We start from the raw sequence: 22595 nt of genomic DNA, 5'->3' as shown, positions 1-22595 counted from the left end.
CTTATATTTGACTACTCAGTGCATGGGTAGCACCAGAATGGGCAGTGCAGGTTAGCTCCTGACATAGGAAATCTTTCCTGCAAGGTTCCTTTGATATTAAAATCATTAAGACTAATGGGAAATGGAGGTGATAAAATCACTTTGACCGTGGGTCTCTGGAATTGAAGAGGTTGTTTCGTTAGTGGCGGCGCTTGCTTCTAACACCTGAAGTGACTCTATTTGCCTGCTCCTGGGCGTTAGGCTCACGAGCTATTTATGTCACATACTGATGATCTGTTCTCCTCTTACTGAGAAAGAGCTAATCTGAATTACCGCAGTGTGTTCCTAGGCATGAATGCACTAAATCTTTTGAAAGTACTGGGTTTTGCTCTACAGAGTTTGTGGACTGAAACTTAGCTCCTCAGTTTGAATAAAGCAGTTTTAGTTAATCTTTTCAAATACAAATGTAAAGATTCTAGGGTGATAAAACGTTAATGTTTCATTCTGTGTGATATTGGCATGCTGCCTTTCTGGTCAAGATCAGGTTTCCCCTTTTACGCTGAGACATCGAGGGCAGAATAAATCCTGAGACTAATTGACTTAGAAGCTTGAAGGCAGCCAGTGCTCCACTTTGGCCTTCGCAGTAGATTTCAGAGGATGCTATTACCACTTAGTAGCTATCCGATATTTTTTGCAAACTTTACTCGGAGGTAAGAGTTGCAGGATCAGAGTTTTCAAGTGGCTTAAAGTAGGTGTCTCCTGGTTGCTGTGTTGTATGTAGAGGATGAGAATGAGCACTGCAGGAACCTCACAGGAATTTAACCGTCAAGTGCCAAAACACCATGATAGGGCTGGCTTTGCCTGCATTGTGATGTTTAGCTCTGCTGCAGCTTATTTTTACGTAAGGAGGGTGAAGGGTTTGAGGGAGGCTGGCAAAAAAGTCATGGGTGGAGATGAGTTAAGGAACATCTTACTGCAGAGGGGCAGTGGGCCAGCTGAGCAGCCTGGCCTGCAGGTCCAGACCAAATAAATGCGCTGTTTGGCACGTGCAAATAACAATGTCCCATCTGTTTCTGTTTCAGGGACAGGAACGCTAAAGATAGACTTTGTAGGGGAGCTGAATGATAAAATGAAAGGTTTTTACCGAAGTAAATATACCACCCCTACTGGAGACACACGCTATGCTGCTGTCACTCAGTTTGAGGTACGGGCTATATTTTTGTTTTCAGAGAATGTCATCCTTAGTATAGGATTTGTTCTTAAAAGCAGCAAAGGCCTCGTTTCCTAGCTTTAGCTCTACCCTCTGGGCAAACTTCAAAAATCCATTTTTTGCTTCCTGCCCTGAGTGTGGATGGATAACACTAAAGGTATCCTTTACATTGTGTCTTCAAGGTCAGTACATTCTGGGTCTGGCAACTTCCCCAGCCAGGGATCACGCTGATGTGTGATGCGTTGTATATATAAAATAGATGTTTTTAAACATTGCATCTATTTATTTAGAAGTGGTCAAACACATCTCTATAACTTGCCTTTGTGAAATATATTAATTTTTAATAGAACATTCAGATTTAATCTCAGCATCTTAATGACATCCAAAAATGTGAGCCAGATAATGCCTCAAACGTTATGTAAACCCTGGTCATAATGACAGAATTTTATACCATATTGTAATTTCATCTGCCTGGTTACATAAAAACTCAGAGTACTTACCTAATACAAATGGAACATTTCTTGGGTGCAGTATAGTGATAGAATATAAATAGGTGGTCTTGTGTGCACTGTCTGTGAACGCCTGGGTGCCCTCTCTGCTTTCACATGACTGAGCTTTGCTCCTGTCATGACTCTGCTAAATTTTACTCAGACTGTAGAATTCCATCAGAGCGCAAAGAGCATTAAAAAAAATAAAAAATAATAATAAAAAAAAGGAAATAAGCTATCACAGTAACAAAACGCTCTAATGCAGGGGTCAAGGGGTATCAGTGAGGACACTCTACACCAGTGACTAGCCATCAAACATCCAACTTCTTGCCTGTAAAATATGCTGAATTTTTGTGCGTTCTTACTGCAACAGTATCTCGTGATTTATTTGGTTAATGTTCTTGTTTTCTTCAGGCTACTGATGCACGCAGAGCTTTCCCTTGCTGGGATGAGCCTGCTATTAAGGCAACATTTGATATTTCATTGGTGGTTCCTAAAGACAGAGTAGCTTTGTCAAATATGGTAAGTTCTTAATGCACAAGCAAACTGTATTTTAAATAAAGCTATAATAAAGGCAGCTGACTGTTTGAAAGGTAATAATATGTTTTGGGACTTAGGAATATAGTCTATCTTGCTAGCTATTACTAAGCAGCTCTAAATTGAGATAATTCTTAAAAAGATATTGTTATTTCAGATGCTAACACAGAATCGAAACAGACCATGCAAACCACAGCGGTGTGTGTTTCTTTTTAAAAAAAAGTCGTAGCATATGTCAGGCCACGTGCTGCTTGATTAAGAGTGACTGAAAAAAAAAAAGCCTTTGCATGTTTATATAGCTGCTATAACTTGAGATAAATAAGCATGTTTTCTGCCCTAGAGAATTTCTGAGCAGAACTAGGGTAAAATGTGCAAGTAAAAGTACTTCTGTCACAAATACAAGTGGGCATTTTCAGGCTGCTATTTTAAATAGGATACAAATATTTCTGGAAAAGAGCAAGTGAGTTTTAAAGTAGATTTAAAAATATATATGTATTTAAGTTCTAGTAACACTAACCTTCATAGTTGCCTGTAAAGTCTAGTTTTGCCCACTGACCATGTGGTTACAGGTTTTTTTTTGGTATTTTAGTAAAAGTCTTGTGCCTTATTTGGAATTGGGTAATATCCGCGTTGGAGAACAGCAGCTGATAACTTGCATGTTCAGCTGCCTTTCCAGTAATAGAATATAATGTGTCTGTGTGTGTGTGTGTGTGTGTATATATATATATAATAAAAGCACACCCCCATATATGATGGGGCTTTTTGTAGCTAGGCAGGGACCTATGGTATGGTCTGTATTTTATAATCAGAGATCTTTCATGTTAAATGTGTGACTCTTAATGACGCAATAGTTAGTCGAATGTGTTGCATAATGCAGTTTCAGTGCCATGAGACTAACCGATTCTCTTTCGTGTTGAAGAACGTCATTGACCGCAAGCCGTACCCGGATGATGAAAATCTGGTGGAGGTGAAGTTTGCTCGCACCCCTATAATGTCGACATACCTGGTGGCATTTGTGGTGGGCGAATACGACTTCGTAGAGACCAGGTCCCTGGATGGCGTCTTAGTGCGTGTTTACACTCCCGTTGGCAAAGCAGAACAAGGAAAGTTTGCATTGGAGGTAAATGTGCTCAGGGTGATTTCGTTACTGCTGTTGCGACCTCCAACAGGCTGGACGTACCTCTCTCCTCTGCTCGGTCACGTAAATGTGCCCAAAGCTTGTGGGGGTGTTTTTCACTTTAATAGCTCGGGGAGGCTGGCCTCGATGTTAAACAAAATTTCACTTGTGGACAAACTCGTGTCTTTAATGACAAAAGTATGCATTTTACTTGAGTTGTTTTGATTCAATGGTGTAGACTTTCATCCGCAGACAAGGAGAAGTGCTGACGGGTTGGCTGCAGCCTGGGAGGAGAAGGGAAGGGGAGTCTTCCAAACCGCCGTGCTCTGGAAGCTGGGAATTCAGCTTCTGGAGGAAAGCTTGTGTCTGCTGTTTTCTTAGGCTACTTTCAGCCGTAAAGAAATTTTCAAGTTACACCAATTGTTCCAAGTTCACATAATATTTACTAAGTTTCCCCTCTTATCTCTTACAGGTTGCTGCTAAAACTCTGCCTTTTTATAAGGACTACTTCAATGTTCCTTACCCTCTTCCTAAAATTGATCTCATAGCTATTGCAGATTTTGCTGCTGGTAAAGTAACTCACTTTATTGATGAACTGTATTTTATTTGAATTATAAACATTTAGGAAGAGGTGTGTATCAATATCAATAAACCTTTGTATTTATTTTATAAAGGTGCCATGGAGAACTGGGGCCTTGTTACTTATAGGTATGCTGTTAAAATACTGTCTTTCCCCCTCTTTGTTCACTAATTCTTGGAAGTAACTGGATTAGTTTTAGGGAGCTGCTGTCATCCCAAATAAGACTGAGTAAATACCTCCAGATCTTGCTTCAGTTTGGATAATTTTGACTTCTGCATAAGCGTGCATTATTATACTAATCTTAGGAAGGCAAGATTGAGCTAGCTATATGACTACTGTCCAAGGGTGTGAGGATTTTTAACTGTCTGGCAGCACTGCCTGTTCCACAAGAGAATTTTCTTGGCTGCTTTTTTTCCCCATAAAAGTTATGTACTTACTGACACAGCTGGAAGGGTTTCTTACTTTATGTTGTAGGCAAGTTGGTAAATTTAGCAACCACATTATAATCATGTAAATCAAAAATACTAACTTGCCTTCCTTTTCAGTTTTTTATGTTCATCTGATCAAGTTTTTGTACCTTTGCTCGATACTCTTACATTATCTGTGCTCATTGCTAGACTGATTTTCTTTCATTTTGTGCAAGATTGGACTTGCAAGCTTTGGACTTAAATCTGAAATCATTTGAATTTCTTCTGCTAAACTGTTGATTTGGCCTCAAAAAAGCTGTAATGGAAATTTGAACCTAGGTTTAAAATCAGCTTCTTGTTGCAATTTGGATGAAACCTGATACTTTATTCCCTGTGGGGAAAAAAAAAATATTTGTCTTGAATGAGCAGAATTTTTGGAAGCCTTTCTTAATTTTGCTGTTAAATTTTCCCCCCCTTGCACTCGGCTTGGCACGCTTGCTTTATCCCTTTGGGGACAGGAGGTCGGCATAATCCGCAGGCACCACGTCTGTTTTGAGGTGCCCGTTTTTCCCCTCTGAGTCGCAGCGGTCCAGAAGCCTTTTTCTGGCTGACCCACCGTGTCCTGACCGCGACGGGGGTGTTGATAGCGCGAGGCCGTGTGCCTGACCTAGGGAGCACGTGCGTGTGTGTGCTGTGCGTGGAGAATCCCGTGCACCTGCAGCGGCGTGTGTAACACAGCCGGCCGTGCACTTGGAAGGGCTGGAGTTCCTCTGGGGCTGCGGGAGGCAGAGGAGGTTTGCTGTGCATAGAGCTTGCAGTGCAAAGGGAGTTACAGTTAAGGTGAGATTTGCCCTCTCCTCCCCAAATCCCCCCTTCCTAGATTACGTAGGTGAGCTATTGCATAAATAAAGGGTAAACTTTCTTGTTCCTGCTTGGGTTTTTGCATTTGTCTTCTTGCATGCCGTGAGGAACTATTGCTCCAAAGCATTCCAATAACCATGGAATTTAACAAAACAATTTTGTGTCTAAACTGAAATAGCTCTTGTTTTTTCCAGTTGTACTGATCACTTTTTAGCTCGCTTAGGTAATTTAACCTACTTGTGATTGTGTTTTTTTTTCTCTAGGCATGTGCCACTCTGTTCAGTTATCTCTCTCTTTTAAATACAGGGAGACTGCATTGCTCATTGACCCCAAAAATTCCTGTTCTTCATCTCGCCAGTGGGTTGCTCTGGTTGTAGGACATGAACTTGCTCATCAGTGGTTTGGAAACCTTGTGACTATGGTACCTAACAGTTACAAGTTCTTCTAGTTTTCTTTGAAATGTGCTTCATATCATGTGCTATTTAAAGTGTCCCTTAATAACACCTTGGGCATGTTATGTTATTTTATTTTTTTTAATTTATAGCTAGTGCTTTATTATCACTCTCTTCTTCACCGCTGTGTTCTTTAAAAGTATTTTTAGACTTTCTCTGTGTGAAACGTTGTTCAGTTGTTTGAATACTGTTCTAGTTAGAGTTGTGCCGGTGTTCCATGCAAATGATTTTGGCTAGTCAGATTACTCAGAGGCAATAATCCAGTTTTCCTTTCAGGTAGGAATGATTCACTCATCAGGCTTTCATACCAAGGCATATCTGTGCCAGCTCAGCGTTGCAAATCACTCTAGTCCACTAGCTGAGAAGGTGCTCAGTAGTAACTTACGTGAATTGTTTCAGGTATATGGGAAGCCAGCTGTCTGAATGGTTTGATGTTTAAGTCATTTTAGTGGGAACAGAAGCATTATCTGAGGCAGCAAGACTGAAATCTGTAAATAAACTCCATTTAGTGCTAAAAACTGAAAGCTGTATCTGTCAGAGTTTCTGCTGTTAACAAATAGCGTCAGCTTACTCTGTTAATTAGATCTGACACTCCTTATCCCCAAACCCCACAAACAGATGTTTGAATCCAAATATTTCACAGGTTAGGAAGCTTCTTGTGTCGCTAGAAACCAGCGTGTTTGGCAAAAAAAGAACATCGCCTCTGGAGCCCCAGATCTGCATTGTTCTGGCTTTCAGGCTGCTTAAATGAAGTGTGAGTGGGTGGAAGAAAACCACCAATATAAATATTAACGCTCAGCAGAGGTTCTCAAACTTCTTCACAGTGCTGTGCCTCTTAAAATCTAGTCAGCTGTGTTCTTCTTGTTTGTGATAGCACAGGTAACTTCCATGTGAGAGCAATGCAGAGCAATTTCTCTTCTGTGGTGTAGCCGTGAAAAGTGAAAACAGATTTCAGTGTTACTTCCAAGTTTCTGGAAAGTCAGCTCTTTCTCCTCTTATAACCTGAGATGATTGCACCAGCCTCAGCATCACTGGTTTAGTTTGCCAGTACCAGGTCTTACTGGGCAGTACAATGTACCAATTCTTCTGCAGCAAATATAAATGAGATCAAAATACTTTCAGGGGAAGAAGTCGATTCTTGAGCAATTAGGTTGCAAGTGAGATGAGGGAGAAAAATGGGAGTGAAAAGATTTAGATGTCCAAACATCGCTTGAGAATCTGTTTTGCTGTTGCAGTAATCCTTTGGCACCAACCTTTGTATTAGAACCTTGTCCAGGAAATGGATGCAGTCAGAAATGTAAAAGAAAATGAGGTAGTCTTTGCTCTTAAAATAAAGCTGGGCTTATCTGCGTAGAGTTCCAGTAACAGCTTTCCTTACTGAAATTCCACTCTCCCTGGGGTAAAAGTCTCGTTCATCGTAGAAGCAGTAGTGCTTTGTAGAACAGCTTACTGGGTTGATGCTACGTCCTGTTTAGTTTATTTACTTAAGGGTCCATATCGTCATAGCCGCGCTCTTCTCAATTAAGCAGCACGCTTAGGTTTATACGATGGTAAGTGTGGTTATGAAAAGGGTGTTTTCGTCCTTGCTATCCATAGCTTGTTTCCTTATCTCTTCTGCTTCAGTTACATATCAGAAATGAAGGGAAAAAATTAAATGTCAATGTAACATTCACATTTTAAACGAAGCCCATCTTTGGCTGGGTGAAACCACTTTTAGCTATTCAGTAGATTTCAGGTTTCCATAGTCTGGAACACTTCTGGACTCCAGGTTTTCTACTGTATGTAAGTACATTCATTAGCAACAAATAAAAAATAGTTTTCTGCAGCTGATCTTATTCGTTTTGAAGAAGACACTGTTGTGTTGCCCACAGTTCTGCTGCTTTGTGGAACCGTGGCCTTGCATATCACTGACTCAGCTTCCTAACCTAGATAACATTCGTAGCAGTCATTCATGACAGTTCCCTCAGTGGCTCTGCTCTGACCTCTAGTCTAGTCTGGGAATTTCACTCGTACCTGATGCAGTTCTCCATGCAGAATTCCTAGAGCTTCAGACAGGGGAAGACTCTGCTAATCGCTGTTCTTGGGTTGCAGACTTCTTTATAGGGAGGAATTCGTGTTTACATCTGTTACCTTTTTCTGATTTGTGCTACACTAGGCTGTTAACAGCTTACCTTTTCTGCAAAACTCTTGTTGATTAAGTGATGTTCCTGGAATTTTGTTGTTAATTTTATTTTATTTTGCCTTCTCATCTTTCCAGGAATGGTGGACCCATCTTTGGCTGAATGAAGGATTTGCCTCCTGGATTGAGTACCTATGTGTAGATCACTGCTTCCCAGAGTACGATATCTGGACTCAATTTGTTTCTGCTGATTACACACGAGCTCAAGAGCTTGATGCCTTAGACAACAGCCATCCTATTGAAGTAAGATTTTTTCTTTGTTCTAGTCATCCCCCTTTTTTCTTGTCAGCCGGATGTGAGTTTTTTTTCCTCTTGAGAAAAGAGAACTGTGCAGTCATTCATAATGCAAAGGAAAATCTGAAGTTGCATTTACGCTTTGTGGCTTTTGCTTTGTTAGAACTAGTATTTCAAAAGTGAGGTTTGAGGGTTTGACGATGGCTTCTTCAGGAGTGTTCCTCCTCTACTGACTTGAAATGGCAAAGTGGGTGCAGAGATTCCACTAAGGCAATTTGGGGATGGATATATGTGTGCTTTCTTCAAAGAGAAAAGTCAGCTCCTTAAGCGATAAAACAAGCAAAATCAAAATCTTGTGGCAATTAAAATTGTTCTCACTGTTAATTACCCTATTTACCGCAGGTTAGTGTTGGCCATCCATCCGAAGTGGATGAAATATTCGATGCTATTTCTTACAGCAAGGGAGCGTCTGTAATCCGAATGCTACATGACTACATCGGTGATGAGGTAAAAAGATTGTTGTCAAAAACCTAAGCGTAGGTTGCCAAATCTTTTTACAGTAAAAAAAAACTTTCTACTATTAAATTTATGTATTTTATATTTTGAAGGATTTTCTCCAGTGTGGTTTCTGGGCTGTATTTGAACTTAGCTAGGAGAAATAAGATAGTTTTATTTCTGTATTTTCCCCACTATTTCAATACTAAAAGTTGGCTAACAAAAATGTTTTAAGGTATTCTTTCTAGTAGCATAGTTTAGGTCGAAGTTAGATGTGCATACTGATCCTAGGATTGTTTGGTTGATTCTTGAATATAAATGCAGTGCGGAGGGAGGTAGGGACGACATTCTGGTGCCATTACCGATTCAATTGTGTGTTCCCAGGACTTTCGGAAAGGAATGAATTTATATTTAACAAAGTTCCTGCAGAAGAATGCAGCTACAGGTAACTGATGATTATTATATGCTTAAGAAAACTGATTTCTGGAGACAAAATTTTTCTTGCTAAATTGATGGATTCTTACAAAGGTGGTTTTCCAACTGAGATAACTGAAATGCAAGGAAGTATTTGGCTTGTTTTTTATACACTGTGTCACCTACACAGCCAGAATTCAGCATCCTGTAGGGATTCTGTATCTCAGGAGTGTGTGGATGAGGTAATCTGAAGGACCTGCATTTACCATTGACAAGCATATCTGTGTGATAATTTAATTTAGAAGTAGAGTATGGTGGTTTGCCATGTAAGCCTTTTGCAAGCTTCCTTTTGCAGTATTGATTGCGTGTATGATTGAACAGTTCAAAGTCTGGTCTAACATCTCACAGTGCTTTCTTTACTTAGACCTTTTTTGTGCATCGGTCACAAATGCGGAGGTGGAACATCGTGCTCTGTCAGCCTTTAACAGCCCATGTTGTTCAGTTGGCTCTTTGGCATAGTATGTGAACAACCTGAGGAAAAGATGCTTCTGTTTATCATTTTGAATATACAGTGTGTATTGATTACATTTTGTAGTTGTAATGGAGTTTTCTTCCTCCCTCTCCTCACCTGTGAATGTTTTAAACGATTTCCTTTTTCTTGCCCATCATCAGTTACAATTTGACAAAAAGGCAGTCAAAAACACGAAGGGCAAACTGGAGTAATAACGTAGCCTCCCACCCTCCAGTGCCTGCGTGGTGTCTGTAGTCATGTCTGACACGTCAGGGCTCTGGGGGACCTCAGTCAGACTTTTCTTCTGCAGAGGACCTCTGGGAAAGCCTGGAAAAAGCTAGTGGTAAACCTATTGCTGCTGTGATGAATACGTGGACCAAACAAATGGGATTTCCGCTCATTTATGTGGAAGCTGAACAGGTAAATTGTATAGCAATTCCCCATATAATAACTCTGTTTTTCAGTACTTCAGATCAAATATTTTGCGTTTAGCTGTGTTTAAGATCAAATTCGGTAGTATCCAATCAAATAATAATAATAATAATAATAATCTTTGACCAGGAGACATCACAGTGAATTGCTCTGTGTAGTGACAGAGCTGTTTCTAAAGGGAGGGGAGAGCAGCTCACTTGAGGAACCCAGTGGAAAGTGATAATGGAGTTTATCCACAAGCGCTCTGGATCACGTGCTGGGAGTTTGCTGACATCGCCCGTTTGCTCTTTGTGTGTGAAAAGGGGGGAGGAAGGGAATATTTGACTTAGGTCCCCTTGCAGCACAGTTTGCTTCTCACTCCAGTTTGATTATGCTTACTCTACAAGATTGCAGACTGAGGATTAGTGGCTAAAAACTGAGGTCAGACAAAAGTCTGACAAAAAAAAAATCAGTGGAGGGTTAGGGGTATGTATGTTTTAACAATAACAGTGATTAATAAACTGGAATGAATTCTTGTGGTTAGTTTCTATTTGTGGAGGAGAATGAAAGTTACTCCAAGTTTAAAAGTGCACAGAAATAAAGAGCGATATACAGAAGCTGAGATTAGATGCGCTGGTAATTCCTTTCTCCTTTCGTTACATGAATATTGAAATAAGTTGCAACTCTTTTGAAATCTGTTTTTTTTTTTTAATTATTATATTTTATTTTTAGCAAGAAGAGGACAAAGTGTTGAAGTTAGTCCAGAAGAAATTCTGTGCCAGTGGACCATATACTGGTAAGATGAGTGCTAGGAGCAGGCGCGGAGTGTTTGGATGCTTTTGATGAATGCCTGAAACTGATGTCCAGTTTAAGGTCAATGCTGCTATCTGAGGAGCTCTGTAAGCTGCTGGTTTTATAGTCATGAATAAATAAAAATGCCTCGTATGGAAGTCAGCTCTGTTTTTAAGATACAAATTCTGCCTACCTCCTCTGCTTATGGAAATTAAAGTGTTTGGCTTCAAAGGTGATTTAGATTTTTGGCTTTGGAGTCTAGAACTGCTCTTTTCCTTCAGGTTTTTGTTCATTTAAATTTAAGCAGACTTACTTAAACTGCTGCTGAAACTTGTTTGAGCATCAGGCAGGTTTCTCAGTGTTTGCATACCTTTCTTCCTTAGGCCTTTTCGTTTTTTTGGTTTCCTCTTTTAGGGGAGGATTTTCCTATGTGGATGGTCCCCATAAGTATTTGTACAAGTGATGACCCCACCTGTGCCAAAATGCAAATATTGATGGACAAACCAGAGCTGACCTTGGTTTTGAAAGATGTTAAACCAGACCAGTGGGTGAAGGTGAGTTGTCACAACGGAAGAGAACATATTCCTAGCAATAAGCTGGATTGTCACTGTAATGTGCCCCTGCATTTCAATTTCCTCTTCTTTTTTTTTCCTTGCAATCTTGTATTTCTTGTGGAGGGCCTTTCTGTGTTGCTGTTGGATATTGGCTGCTCTCTGTAATGCTTGCTTAGTGTGGTCCTTTCTCTCTTGGAAGTTTTGCTTCCAAGAGTAGTCCAGACGATGTAAACCGGAACGTTTTAGGAGTGCAAGCCCAGAAAAACAGAGCACCGTTAAGTAGAGGCAACTTTTGATTTGAAATGTGGTGGCTTTTTCAGTATCCTATGGCAACCACAGTTTAGTTCAAGTCCGTCCTGAGCAAAAATAGTCCTGTTTATCTTTCATTAAGTGTGAAGGTTTTCAATGGGCTATTACCAGGCGAGTACAAATCTGCAAGTGAAAAAATTCACTGTTGAGATCTGTTGCAGACACCAGTCAGAAACAGAATTTAAAAACTGAAAGACAGCAGCTGACTGGGATTATTGCCATATGAACTAATGAGGTTGAAGAATAATTGTTTCTAAGCTGGAGCTGTACTCCGAGAGGTGACTCCATGAAATAACAGTAAGGGTTAGTTTCTTTTTCATTCTAAATCAAACCTTTCCATTTAACTAACAGGAATATTGCAGCTGTCAGACCTGTGTATTCCCTTGTATCACCATATCTATCTGCTTCCCCCTGGTGATAGAGGGACATGTAATGAACAACCCCGAAACCCACCTGTCCAAACAAGACCGAAGATTGCTACTGCTGCCTGAGAAGGCAACAGTTTGGCTCAGTCCAAGGTGAATTTGTAGGACTGCTGCCTGCAAGGGTTGTCAGCCTGACGTTTTTAGTTAGTGCCATTGTCCTGAGGACTGGCAATTGGACTGACCAAAATTGTAGCACCAGCAAAAAGGGGGGTGACTTCCTGATGAGCTCAGCAATGTTTCTGGTTTATGTCTGGTACGGTTGTTCAACCAACCAAAATATTTGACTGCCTACACTGAAATACCAGCAGGTGGTAGCATGTAATCCATCAAACTTGCTGACCACGACTTGCTTTTATGCAGGGCAGAGGTACTTGTTCTCCTTTCTTAACTTTGATAGAGAACCATTTTCTTGAATTGAGCAAGTTGAGAGTGAGGTTACAAAAGTTAAGATTCTAGCACCAGCAGTCCCCTGCATTTTATCTTCCCAGTACATGACTACCCTTACTTCAGTTAGGGGTTACCCGTAGAAGTTTCTCTTCTCTCCTTGCTCCTAGCCTCTGTTTCCTCATGACAGCTCCCTCTCATCTTCTGTCTCTCTTAGAGAGCATTCCTTATTTAAAATTTTAGCGTGCCCTCCCCCCCACCCCCACCCCTCCCTTTATTTTAAAATTTGGTTTAAATGACTGACTGACTTCTCTGAACTGCAGTACTTTGAGAAACGTCTCATGGTACAAAAACAAAACAAACAAAACACACACACAAACACCAAAACACCATTTCATTTTTGTTCCTTACTTCTAATTTTTTACTCTTTTGGTACATTTCAGTTAAACCTTGGAACAGTAGGGTTTTACCGTACCCAGTATAGCCCTGACATGCTGGAGAACTTAATACCAGCGATCAAAGACCTCTCCCTACCCCCTGTGGACAGACTTGGCCTGCAGAATGATCTTTTCTCTCTGGTAAGCAACCTTTGCTATTCTGTCTAATAATGAGAGCTATAGTAGCTGCAGAAAGCAGTGCTTGTCAGTCTCCATTTCTGGAGGCAAAGCGCCTTTGGGATTACCGCATACATTTAACTATTAATTAGCTCAACAAGTTCTAACTTGTATTACAAGACTTAAATCCTGTGGAAGCAGTCTGTCTATAACTCCCATTTTATCTGTAGGGATGTATTATTTTATAGTCTTATAAAATTAATTATTTCGAGAACTTGCTTTCTTTTAACTCCTAAAAATAAGGATATTTATAAATATATAGGATATAAAGGATAATAATAAGGATATAAAATAAGGATATTTTAATTACCCCCTCAAAGACTTTATCCAACACTTTATCAGCACCATGCGTTTTACCCAGTAGGGCTTGTTAAAGCTGGAGGAGGTGGCTGTTGGGGATTCCTACTGTTTAAAAGCAAGTTATTACCCCAAAAGCAGATGGTACTAGCTCTGAACAATTAACAACTGTACTATGTATTTCGAATTGCACTTTCTTATTCTTGCTGGTTAGCAAATATATATATGGAAGCTTTAAAAATGTGTTTTTGATACCCTGTCTCTCTAACTTGGAGATGCTCGCTGTAGGTATCATCAACTGTACTGAGCACAGAAGTGTTTTCATGATGCTCTGAATCATTTTGCTGGCAGAGGTGGAAAGGCAGTACTACTTGTACTGTTTCACGAGTAGCAAGAAACAAAAATGATTTCTGCAGTTTTACACTCTCGATTTAATGAAGAACAAAAATGAAGCCTCTAAATCTTCACAGTTTTTAGTTAAAATAAGATTTTGGTGGGTGTAGTATCTGGCTGAGAATAACTCTGTAGGTTTGTTACCTCTTGCCAGCATTGCTGCAGTTTTGTTAAGTCACTTAATCTTGCTGTCTGCTTCCTGTTTGCAAAATGTGCTTATAATTACATAGCTGTCTCCTTGTGAAGTGCTTGCCTGTGTATGAGAAGCATGGTGTGCCCTGAGCAGACAGCTAAGGTACTCTGACCAGTGTCAGCTCACCTTGGCAGAACCTCACAGGAGAGTTGGTGTGCAGGCTGTGCAAACTGAACAGAAAAGACTGTTAAATAAGGCAATGAGCTATTAAACATCTTAATTCTCTTTGGAAGTAAAACTAACCTGTGTCTTTTCCTCTCCCAGGCCCGAGCTGGAATCATTAGCACTGTAGAGGTTCTAAAAGTCATGGAAGCTTTTGTCAATGAGCCCAATTACACCGTGTGGAGCGATCTCAGCTGTAACCTGGAGATTCTCTCAACTCTCTTATCCCACACAGACTTCTATGAGGAAATCCAGGTGTTCGTGAAAGATGTATTCTCACCGATAGGGGAGAGACTGGGATGGGACCCCAAACCTGGAGAGGGTAGGAAAACTTACACTGTGAGATCCAATGGTGGTTTTGAAATGCTTCTGTGTAACTAAGCCATCGAGACTTTGGGAAGGGCAGAAAAGGAAGGAAGAAGAAGGTCTGAAGTAGGCATTTGGGGGTATTTTTATACTTAAACAGCCAAACCCCAAAACAATCCTCTTTCTCAAGTGCAAGCTAAAATAGTGAAACTTTTCCCTACCTGGTCACTGATTGAGTGAAAATTCTCTGCTTGTCAGACTATAGGGATGGGAAGCCACATACATGCATGCTTACTTGTCGTAGTTAGTTCTGTTGTAGACTCAAATGGTTATTACTACCAGCCTAGCTCAGATTACAGGCATAGCCTGTTGTATTTGCTCCAGAATTTTCTGCTCCTGACCCTCTTGCCGTAGGAAAATCAATGCATTCTTCCATTGGCACCAATGAGAGTGGGAAAAGTCCTAGTTTCTTTAGGTATCCCCAAGCATGTGGAAGGATTATTATACAGCTCTGCCCTGATCAGTCTACATGGAATTAAAGAATTACATTCATTAATTTAATTGCTGAATTGTCTCCAAATAATTGTATTTTATCCTGCTACTCATTAGGTCATCTTGACGCCCTTCTCAGAGGTCTGGTCTTGGGCAAACTAGGAAAAGCTGGGCACAAGGCAACATTAGAAGAAGCCAGACGCCGATTTAAGGACCATGTGGAAGGAAAACAAGTTCTCTCAGCTGATCTGAGGAGTCCTGTAGGTTATCGTAAATTTTGATTCCCATGTTTTGTGCACATTTACTGATGCAGAACTGTGGTCTCTAGGTGGTGTTGATTTTGGGGGTTGGGAGACTGTTCAAGTGCAGTGCTGAACCTGAGCTGACTTCTATTCATTTTCATTTGTTTATGACCACCTTACATCCTCCAGTTTTAAAAGCAATGTGGGAAATTGTGCAGGGATCCTTGAAGAGCACTACAGGTGTCAACTTGGCCTTGCTGAGCACAAAGTCCAGCTGTGGTGGACATGGATTGGGTATATATGAAGTACTTGCTAGCTATTGCATGGTACAAAGATTCCTTGTTCTGTTGTTTTGCTGTAGTTGAAATTACCCAAATTATGCTGAAACTGAGGAGGAGGCCAAGCAGTTGATGAGTCTTTAAAATTCAGTGTTAAAACGAAAGGTGTTGGTGCAGGTATCTTCCAGATCTGTTCGCCTGTCAGAAGTCTAGCCTAAATACGTAGAAACTGATAGTTGTTGTAGAGCCCTTTCATCCCTTCTATAAGCTTTGCTTTGCATTTCTAAAAGCGTGATTTGTGAGGGACTTCCCTTGTTTATGCTCTCTCTTAGGTATATGTAACAATTTTGAAGCATGGAGATAGTACTACTTTAGACACCATGCTAAAGGTGAGTGCACACCCTTTTGTTAACACTGCCAGCTTATGCAATGAAAAGCTAAATATTCTACCCCACAAGTTCGTCTTAAGACGTAGTTTATCTGCAGACAGGCCCAGTTGGATGTTATACAGATGATGTGAATGCTAGGACTTGATTGCAGTTTTCCTTGGTCCTTGTGTAGCGTGAAATTGCCACCTAGTGGATTGTTGCATCTCATTTTAGGATTATTTTTCATTGCTCAGAGGCATGGTTCTACTTGACCTTATATAAACGGCGGTGAAGATCAGTTTATTACTATTGGTACTTTCTGCTGATGGATGTGTAATGAGGTCTGTAATGTAGATAGCTGCAGGATTATTCACGAACATCTTCCATTTGTCCACGTACTACGGTTGAAGACTAATCTGGAAGCTGTAGTGTATACAGCAACTTCAGTAGTGCTAGGTGAGAGGAAGTCATTTAATACCATGCGCTAACATTGTTCGCTCTGCCTTTGAAGCTTCACAAGCAAGCAGACATGCAGGAGGAGAAGAACCGAATTGAGCGCGTTCTTGGCGCCATCTCCCAACCAGAACTGATTCAAAAAGTTCTCACCTTTGCACTTTCAGTAAGTTATTGGAAAAACCTGTTGTTTCCTTACATAGAGCACTGTACTCATATAATGAAGAGAAGGAAGAATAGTTTCAGCAATTAAGTCTGATTTGTATCTTAAAGTTTGTGGGGAAAAAAAAAACACTATCCTGGATCTTCAATGTAGAAATGTATAAAGCCAACATGCTGTATTTGTTGGAACAATATTGAGTATTTGTCCCCATTCTCCCCTTCAGGAAGAGGTACGTCCCCAGGACACAGTATCTGTTATTGGTGGAGTAGCTGGAGGCAGCAAGCAGGGGAGAAAAGCTGCTTGGAAATTTGTAAGGGACAACTGGGAGGAACTTTATAATCGATACCAAGGTGGATTCTTGATATCCCGACTAATAAAGGTATGTGTGGCTATGAGGAAAGTCCTGTTCGTATAGCAGACCAAAACTTAAGTTATATCTGAAATGTTAACTGCCTACCCTTGGTTGTTTCTTTTCCTTCAGCTAACAGTGGATGGATTTGCAAATGATAAAATGGCCGCAGAAGTTAAGGTAAGAATTTTACTTAAATAGATCATTAACTTCATCTGTGACAGATGTGGCATGCTCTGGACTGTAAGCACCTAATGGAAGAGCCATGAGTTCCGTGTGCTTTTTGGTTTTGAACTGAACAGAAGCTCTGCCTCTGACTCTATTGACTGTTGTGTACTCCCTGAATCGTATTGCTTTCGTTTGAGTTATTCTATTGAAATGTCTTAAATTAGTATTTTCACAGACTAATATGGAACTTTTAATGATTCATATTTCATTAGTCTTACTCATTTAAATTTTTATAAAATGCAGCAGAGTTTGTGGCATGGGTTTTGAGACTCCTTGAAAGATAGCCTTTAAAGATAACTCTGGTAAATTCCATAGTTGTTACTGCTTCTGTAGTAAGCCGAGGCTTACACCACCACTTTGTTCCTCCTCAGACTGACATGGCACATGTTGTGCTGACTGCACTAGCACACAGTGGCTCTTAAAGGAATTAACGTGTTAAAAATTAGCTAAATTCCATATTGTAATTCCAAGTTTTGTCGTCATTTGTGCTGTGTATGAAGAGCAAGGCTTTGACACAAGACAGACTCACGTGTCTGCAGAAAGCCTGTCGTGAAGTTGGTGGCCCAAGGTGATGTGATGTCACTCATGGACTCGAGCATCCCCTCAGACTTGGGAGTGTAGGCACTGGTCTTGGTAGCATTTTAAGGATGTGTGGGAGTTTTATTTGTTCTTTGCCTGCAGTTTTACAGGGGCTCCTTCTTGGAAGAGAAAACTTTAAAATGTGGCCCTTGATTATCACTTTGCCATTAGGAAAATGTTCAGGAAGAATTCATATTTCAAAGATATTCTGAGCCACAAGCTTTGTCTGTCTTTTGTCATGTAGTGATCCCTTCCCTTAGAAAAGATTTAGTAGCATAAGTGATTTTACAGGGAAACCTTGCACTACAATTCATTTTGTTCTTAAAAAACACTTTGCAAAACATTTACCAGAGCAACTTTCCATAACTAAATCATAACTAGTTTCCAAGAGAACTTCCTGAGACATGGTATACCTAGTTTTTCTTGCTGGAATGCTTACTGTGCCCGAGTCTCCGTGTCACCCTGTGCCGTACGTTAGTGTAAGGGGATCTGCTAGACACAGGGAAGGTATGCTGAAGCAGAGATGAAGGATGACTCCCTGCTGTGCCAGCTTATTCCACCCTTTAACCAGTTGCACAGTGCAGAGTCACAGAAGCCTCTGGTGCACTTTCTTCAGCCCGAGCTATTTGCAGGTGATCGATGCTGTTGATTCTGGAGGAAGAAACCTGAGAACATCCAGCAAAACTCTGAGAGCTGCTGGTGCCTGGAGGTCACAATGCAGTTTGGACAGAGGCCTCCTTCAGTCCTGAGAAATCTGATCTCTAGACAAATGCTTTTGCAAAATGGCCTGAGGCTTCAGTTAGTGTCTTCTTCCAAGTGTCCAGAAATACACACTTGATTTGCTGCTCATTTGTTGCCTCCCAATGAGGGACTGAAATCATCATTCAAGTGCCGCTTGCTGTCCCCGGCAGCGAGGTCAGGACAGACAGGAGGCAGCGTTTGGGCTGGTTTGTAGAAATGCTGCCGTGGCTTTCCTCTAGCAGAGAGATGGAAGCCTTTTGCTGTTCCTGGTCTGTACCTGGGATTATTGTCTTGCAAACTCAGCAAGCGCTCTGCAGATTTTTCAGTCTATGAAGCTGGTGGGAGCAGATACGAGCACAGAGAAGCGTAGTTTGTTTCTGTACAAACCAGGGAATCTGGGGACTTAAAATATAACCTTGTCTGTGGCTGTTTACACCCTTATGGACGGTTGTGTGCTTTTTGTACAGGCCTTCTTTGAGAGCCACCCAGCTCCATCGGCAGAACGCACTGTCCAGCAGTGCTGTGAAAATATTCTGCTGAATGCAGCTTGGCTGAAGCGGGACGCCGAGAACATCCACCAATATTTTCTGCAGCGCAAGGCCCCCCCAGCCACGGTGTGAATCTGTGCATGCCACTGCTGCAGTCCTGCTGCCTCATCGCGGGGAGAGGGAGGAGCTACCCAACAGCTGATTCATATGCCAAGAATTCGGAGTCTTTTTCTCAAACGGATGGGGATTGGACAATGAATGTAGTTAACTGGTTCCTGCTCACACTCCAGAATTAAATTCTATTAAAATTATCAGCAATTCAACAAAAAGAGAAAAAAGAAAAAAAGAAATCTGTAAATATGATAGTAATAAAATAGAGCATAACAAAACTGTGAAACTTCCTCAAGCCTTGTCAGTGGTTAAAATATTTAACGCCCTCCCCCTCCTGACACCCTTATTGACAGATGTTCTGTTTTTTACACCCTCCCCCAGCCCTCCCCCCAAAAAGAAGAAACCAGCGGTTTCTAGGTCAGTGGAATTTTGTGGAGAGCCTGGGGCAGCAACGGGGCAATGCCTCTGAGGGCGTTGTGTGGAACAGGTCCCTCGGCAGGGCAGGTGGCTGGCGCGACGGAGGGTCTGCGCGTCATTCTGTGCGAGGTTCTGGGGAGATGTTCCCGCAGTCCCCCCCCAATCCAAGGAGTAGGTTTCCCTCCCTTTTGTGTTACCTCTCAGCAAAAAGAAAAATGTTCTGTCGCTCTTCGGTTTTCTCCTCGGTTTCACTCGCTGATGTCCTTCTTAGAGATAATGGAGTTGTAAGGAAACATCTTTCATAGCCACATTAAATAAGAGAACGATTCATGCAATATTTTTTTTTCCTTACTAAATTGCACCCTCAAAATGCATGCAAATGAGGAGATAAGTACTGTGTGACTGGTTCTCCTGGCTGCTGTTAGGGCAGGGCTCTTCTCTTCAAGACACCGTTACTTGTCTAAAAGATCCAGCTTGTTCAATCTCCTCATGGCCGTAGCAACACTAGCTTTTCGTTCCTTTCTGTGATGTTGATGGTAATTTGATTCAGAAGCCTTAAATTAGTGATGACTGGCGTGATGATGAAGTCTAAGCTGTGTGCCATCATTTACTTCACAAAGCAGCGTGGTCTACTAACCAGGCACAACACCCTCTAATACAAAGGTTGAGCTCCATTTTTTTTTCTTTAACAGGAATTCGTATTTGGTGTGGCTTAACTGTATTTCAGAAGGTCATCAGACTAACTGTCAGACTGCTTCCCTGAAACATTTTTGTGCTATTGTTTAAAAAAAAAAAATTAAAACAGTTGGCGTTAATAAAAATGTCAATGTGAAATTCCTGTCCTCCCCTCGTGTTCTGTTTGAAGCCCGGGAGCGTCGCAGCTTTCCAGGGACGTAAATCGGAGGCGGCAGCAGTGCTCACCTGCCGACGGCATCTTTAGCAGCCCGAGGAAGCCCTGGTCTCGGCCCTTTCCTCTCCTGCTCTCAGCGCTAGGTCTTAGGGCAGCTGAAGGAGCGCGACAGCAAGGAGATCTGTGTGACCTTGACAAAGGTTGTACCTGAGCGCTCAGGAACTAGCCGGGACGGAAGTTGTGAAGGTAAAAGGTGGAAAAGCAAAAAGTAAATTAGCAAATTTGTACAAAACGCCTGAAAAGCTGAGGGGGCGTGCAACCAGGTTTGGGCAGAGGCTGCTGACAGAACCAGGGTGAGCCCGGGCAGGCGCCGCAGCGCTCCGGAGCGGTACCGCGGTGGCCGGGATCCCCAGGGCTAGCGTGGCTACGTGGCCAGAGCCAGCCCGGGATCCTTTTTGTCCTGAGTCACTTCTGCTAAGTTTACTGATGGTTTTTCCAGCTGTCAGCACTGCGGCGCCAATACAATTTCAGAAGAGTAAGCTGGTTTCTCTTCTGCTTCTTGCACATTGACAAAATAACATGCAAAGCTGTGATTCTGGCATGACTGGTGATGTATGAGAGAAGTACTGCGGCTGCGAGTTGAGGTGGTTTTGTTTTGACTTTAAACAATGCAAATGACATGCAAGCAGTTGAAGGAAAGTGACAAAAATAACGAGCTTGTGGTCAGTGAGCAAACTGAATGGTCTCGGACAACTGCCTGGGCCTCGTCTCTTCTGCGTGCAAAGAAAGTAATTTTAGTTTTCATGGAAGTGTGGGATTTGTCCACTTAGATGAAATGTTGTATAAGAACGTCTTATAAGAAACAGGAAATGTTTCTTCACTAGAGACAAACTGAGGGACGGGTCAGCACAAGAATAGCAAGAGGCATTGAGGATGAGGAAAGCGATGGAAGCAGCAGAGCTGCAGCTGCAGCAAACACGATGACGAGCGAGGGCATTGCCCCTACGAATGAACTGCGTTCCCCGGGGCTGTTCGGGGCGCGGTGTCCCGGCACACGGCCGGGGTACCCACCTACATGGAAACTGGCTTTGAACAAGGGCCCCGCTGTACCTACTCAAGTTAGACGTGTTTAAAGAAATTGATGTATTCTTTCTCCACTCTTGGACACTTCGGCTAATTTCTGCGTCAATTTTGTGACACAATTGTCTCACATTATGTGACACAACGTCAATATTGGTCTGACCACGCGTGGATGGATGCAGCTGGTTGTGAGTTGGGTTTTGTCTGGGGAGCTGCCTGCCAGCCCTGCCAACGCTGCCCTCTGGCATTTCGTTTTCATTGCTCCACTGCCAGTCTCCTCCTTGGGCTGATGGCATGGGCTCATTAACCCTTCTTTTACAGGGACCCAAACTGGGAAAGAAAAACGAGGCTCTTTCAACTCTGAACACCCTTGGAACATTCTACCTAAGCCAGGAAGGCCAGGTGAGTGCCTCTGCTCAGCCTTGTGTAAGTCGCTGATCTCTGCCGGCTGCCCAAACTGGATTTCGTCACCCGTCCGGTAGGAAAACGCATCCCGCGTGTCCAGCACGTAAAGCAGCCTCGGGGCTGCTCCAGCCGAGTGAGCGAACGCTCAGATCTGCCATGCTGCTGCAGCTCAGCACCGGGGATGCCGAGCGCGAGGCCGCCTTCGATGCTGCCGCTGCGGACGGGCTGCGCCTGCTGCGTGTGGCGTCCCCCCCGCGCTGCCACCTTCGTGTCCACCTCCTGCTGGGGGCCTGCGCTGGCCTCCCGCACCCGGCGCCGTTCGGCTCCGTTTGATTTGCAGGAGCTCCCCAGAGGTTCCCGTGGCGCTCCAGGCTCTGGGTACGCGCCCATCACAGACCATTCCCGTCCCTCGAGGTTTCTCGGTGTAGGATTTTCTGAGAAACCTGAAGGCACCGGAGGGAACCTGCCCACCCGGCCCTGGTTCTGGTGGTGCCACCCGTGGAGGCGCCGGCACCGTCCCCGCAGCTGTTCCGAGGGCAGCACATCGCAGCAGTTCTCTCCTGGTGGCTGCAGGCACTTCATGGGAGTGGGGGCTGACACAGAATCCCAGAACCCTCCAGGTTGGAAGAGACCCCCGAGATCACCCTGTCCAACCTCTGACCTAACGCTACCAAGTCCTCCACTAAACCGCATCACCGAGCTCTACGTCTGAACGTCTTTTAACCACCTCCAGGGGTGGTGCCTCAGCCACTTCCCTGGGCAGCCCATCCCAGCGCCTAACGACCCTTTCGGTAAAGTTCTTCCCAATATCCAACCTAAACCTCCCCTGGCGCAGCTCCAGCCCATTCCCCCTCGTCCTGTCACCGGGCACGGGGGGGCACAGACCGACCCCCACCTCGCTGCGGCCTCCTTTGAGGCACCCGAGGCCCCGCAATGCGAGCACCACGGGGCCCGGTTATGGCGAAGAGGCGTGCGTATGAGGCATATCCCCGCGGTACCTGCCCCAAGCTCACGGCCGCAGCCCCCCCCCGACTGCACAGCGGGATT

At 42.9% G+C, this 22595-nt stretch overlaps 1 protein-coding gene across 3 annotated transcripts in view; it reads left to right on the top strand.

Annotated features, from left to right (window-relative positions):
* Positions 1-20047, top strand: part of NPEPPS (aminopeptidase puromycin sensitive) — a 36240-nt gene extending 16193 nt beyond the window's left edge. For 2 of the 3 annotated variants that reach the window (XM_083809456.1, XM_083809458.1), the window contains exons 4-23: positions 1062-1183; positions 2092-2199; positions 3134-3334; positions 3804-3900; positions 4006-4039; positions 5486-5600; positions 7889-8053; positions 8447-8551; positions 8924-8984; positions 9775-9884; positions 10608-10671; positions 11082-11221; positions 12783-12917; positions 14101-14320; positions 14914-15056; positions 15649-15705; positions 16196-16303; positions 16524-16679; positions 16782-16829; positions 18665-20047. In XM_083809456.1, the coding sequence (XP_083665582.1) occupies positions 1062-1183; positions 2092-2199; positions 3134-3334; positions 3804-3900; positions 4006-4039; positions 5486-5600; positions 7889-8053; positions 8447-8551; positions 8924-8984; positions 9775-9884; positions 10608-10671; positions 11082-11221; positions 12783-12917; positions 14101-14320; positions 14914-15056; positions 15649-15705; positions 16196-16303; positions 16524-16679; positions 16782-16829; positions 18665-18817 (2342 nt within the window). In that variant the 3' untranslated portion in view covers positions 18818-20047. Of the gene's footprint in view, positions 1-1061; positions 1184-2091; positions 2200-3133; positions 3335-3803; positions 3906-4005; positions 4040-5462; positions 5601-7888; positions 8054-8446; positions 8552-8923; positions 8985-9774; positions 9885-10607; positions 10672-11081; positions 11222-12782; positions 12918-14100; positions 14321-14913; positions 15057-15648; positions 15706-16195; positions 16304-16523; positions 16680-16781; positions 16830-18664 lie in introns of all 3 variants that reach the window. The other variant, XM_083809457.1, reaches the window with a different exon arrangement.
* Positions 20048-22595: the final 2548 nt, after the last annotated feature.

This window comes from Anser anser (assembly GCF_964211835.1).
Source record: "Anser anser genome assembly, chromosome: 23".
Taxonomy (NCBI): Eukaryota; Metazoa; Chordata; class Aves; order Anseriformes; family Anatidae; genus Anser; species Anser anser.
Note: the sequence above shows the minus strand (reverse complement) of the source record. Positions and strands in the feature narration are given on the sequence as shown.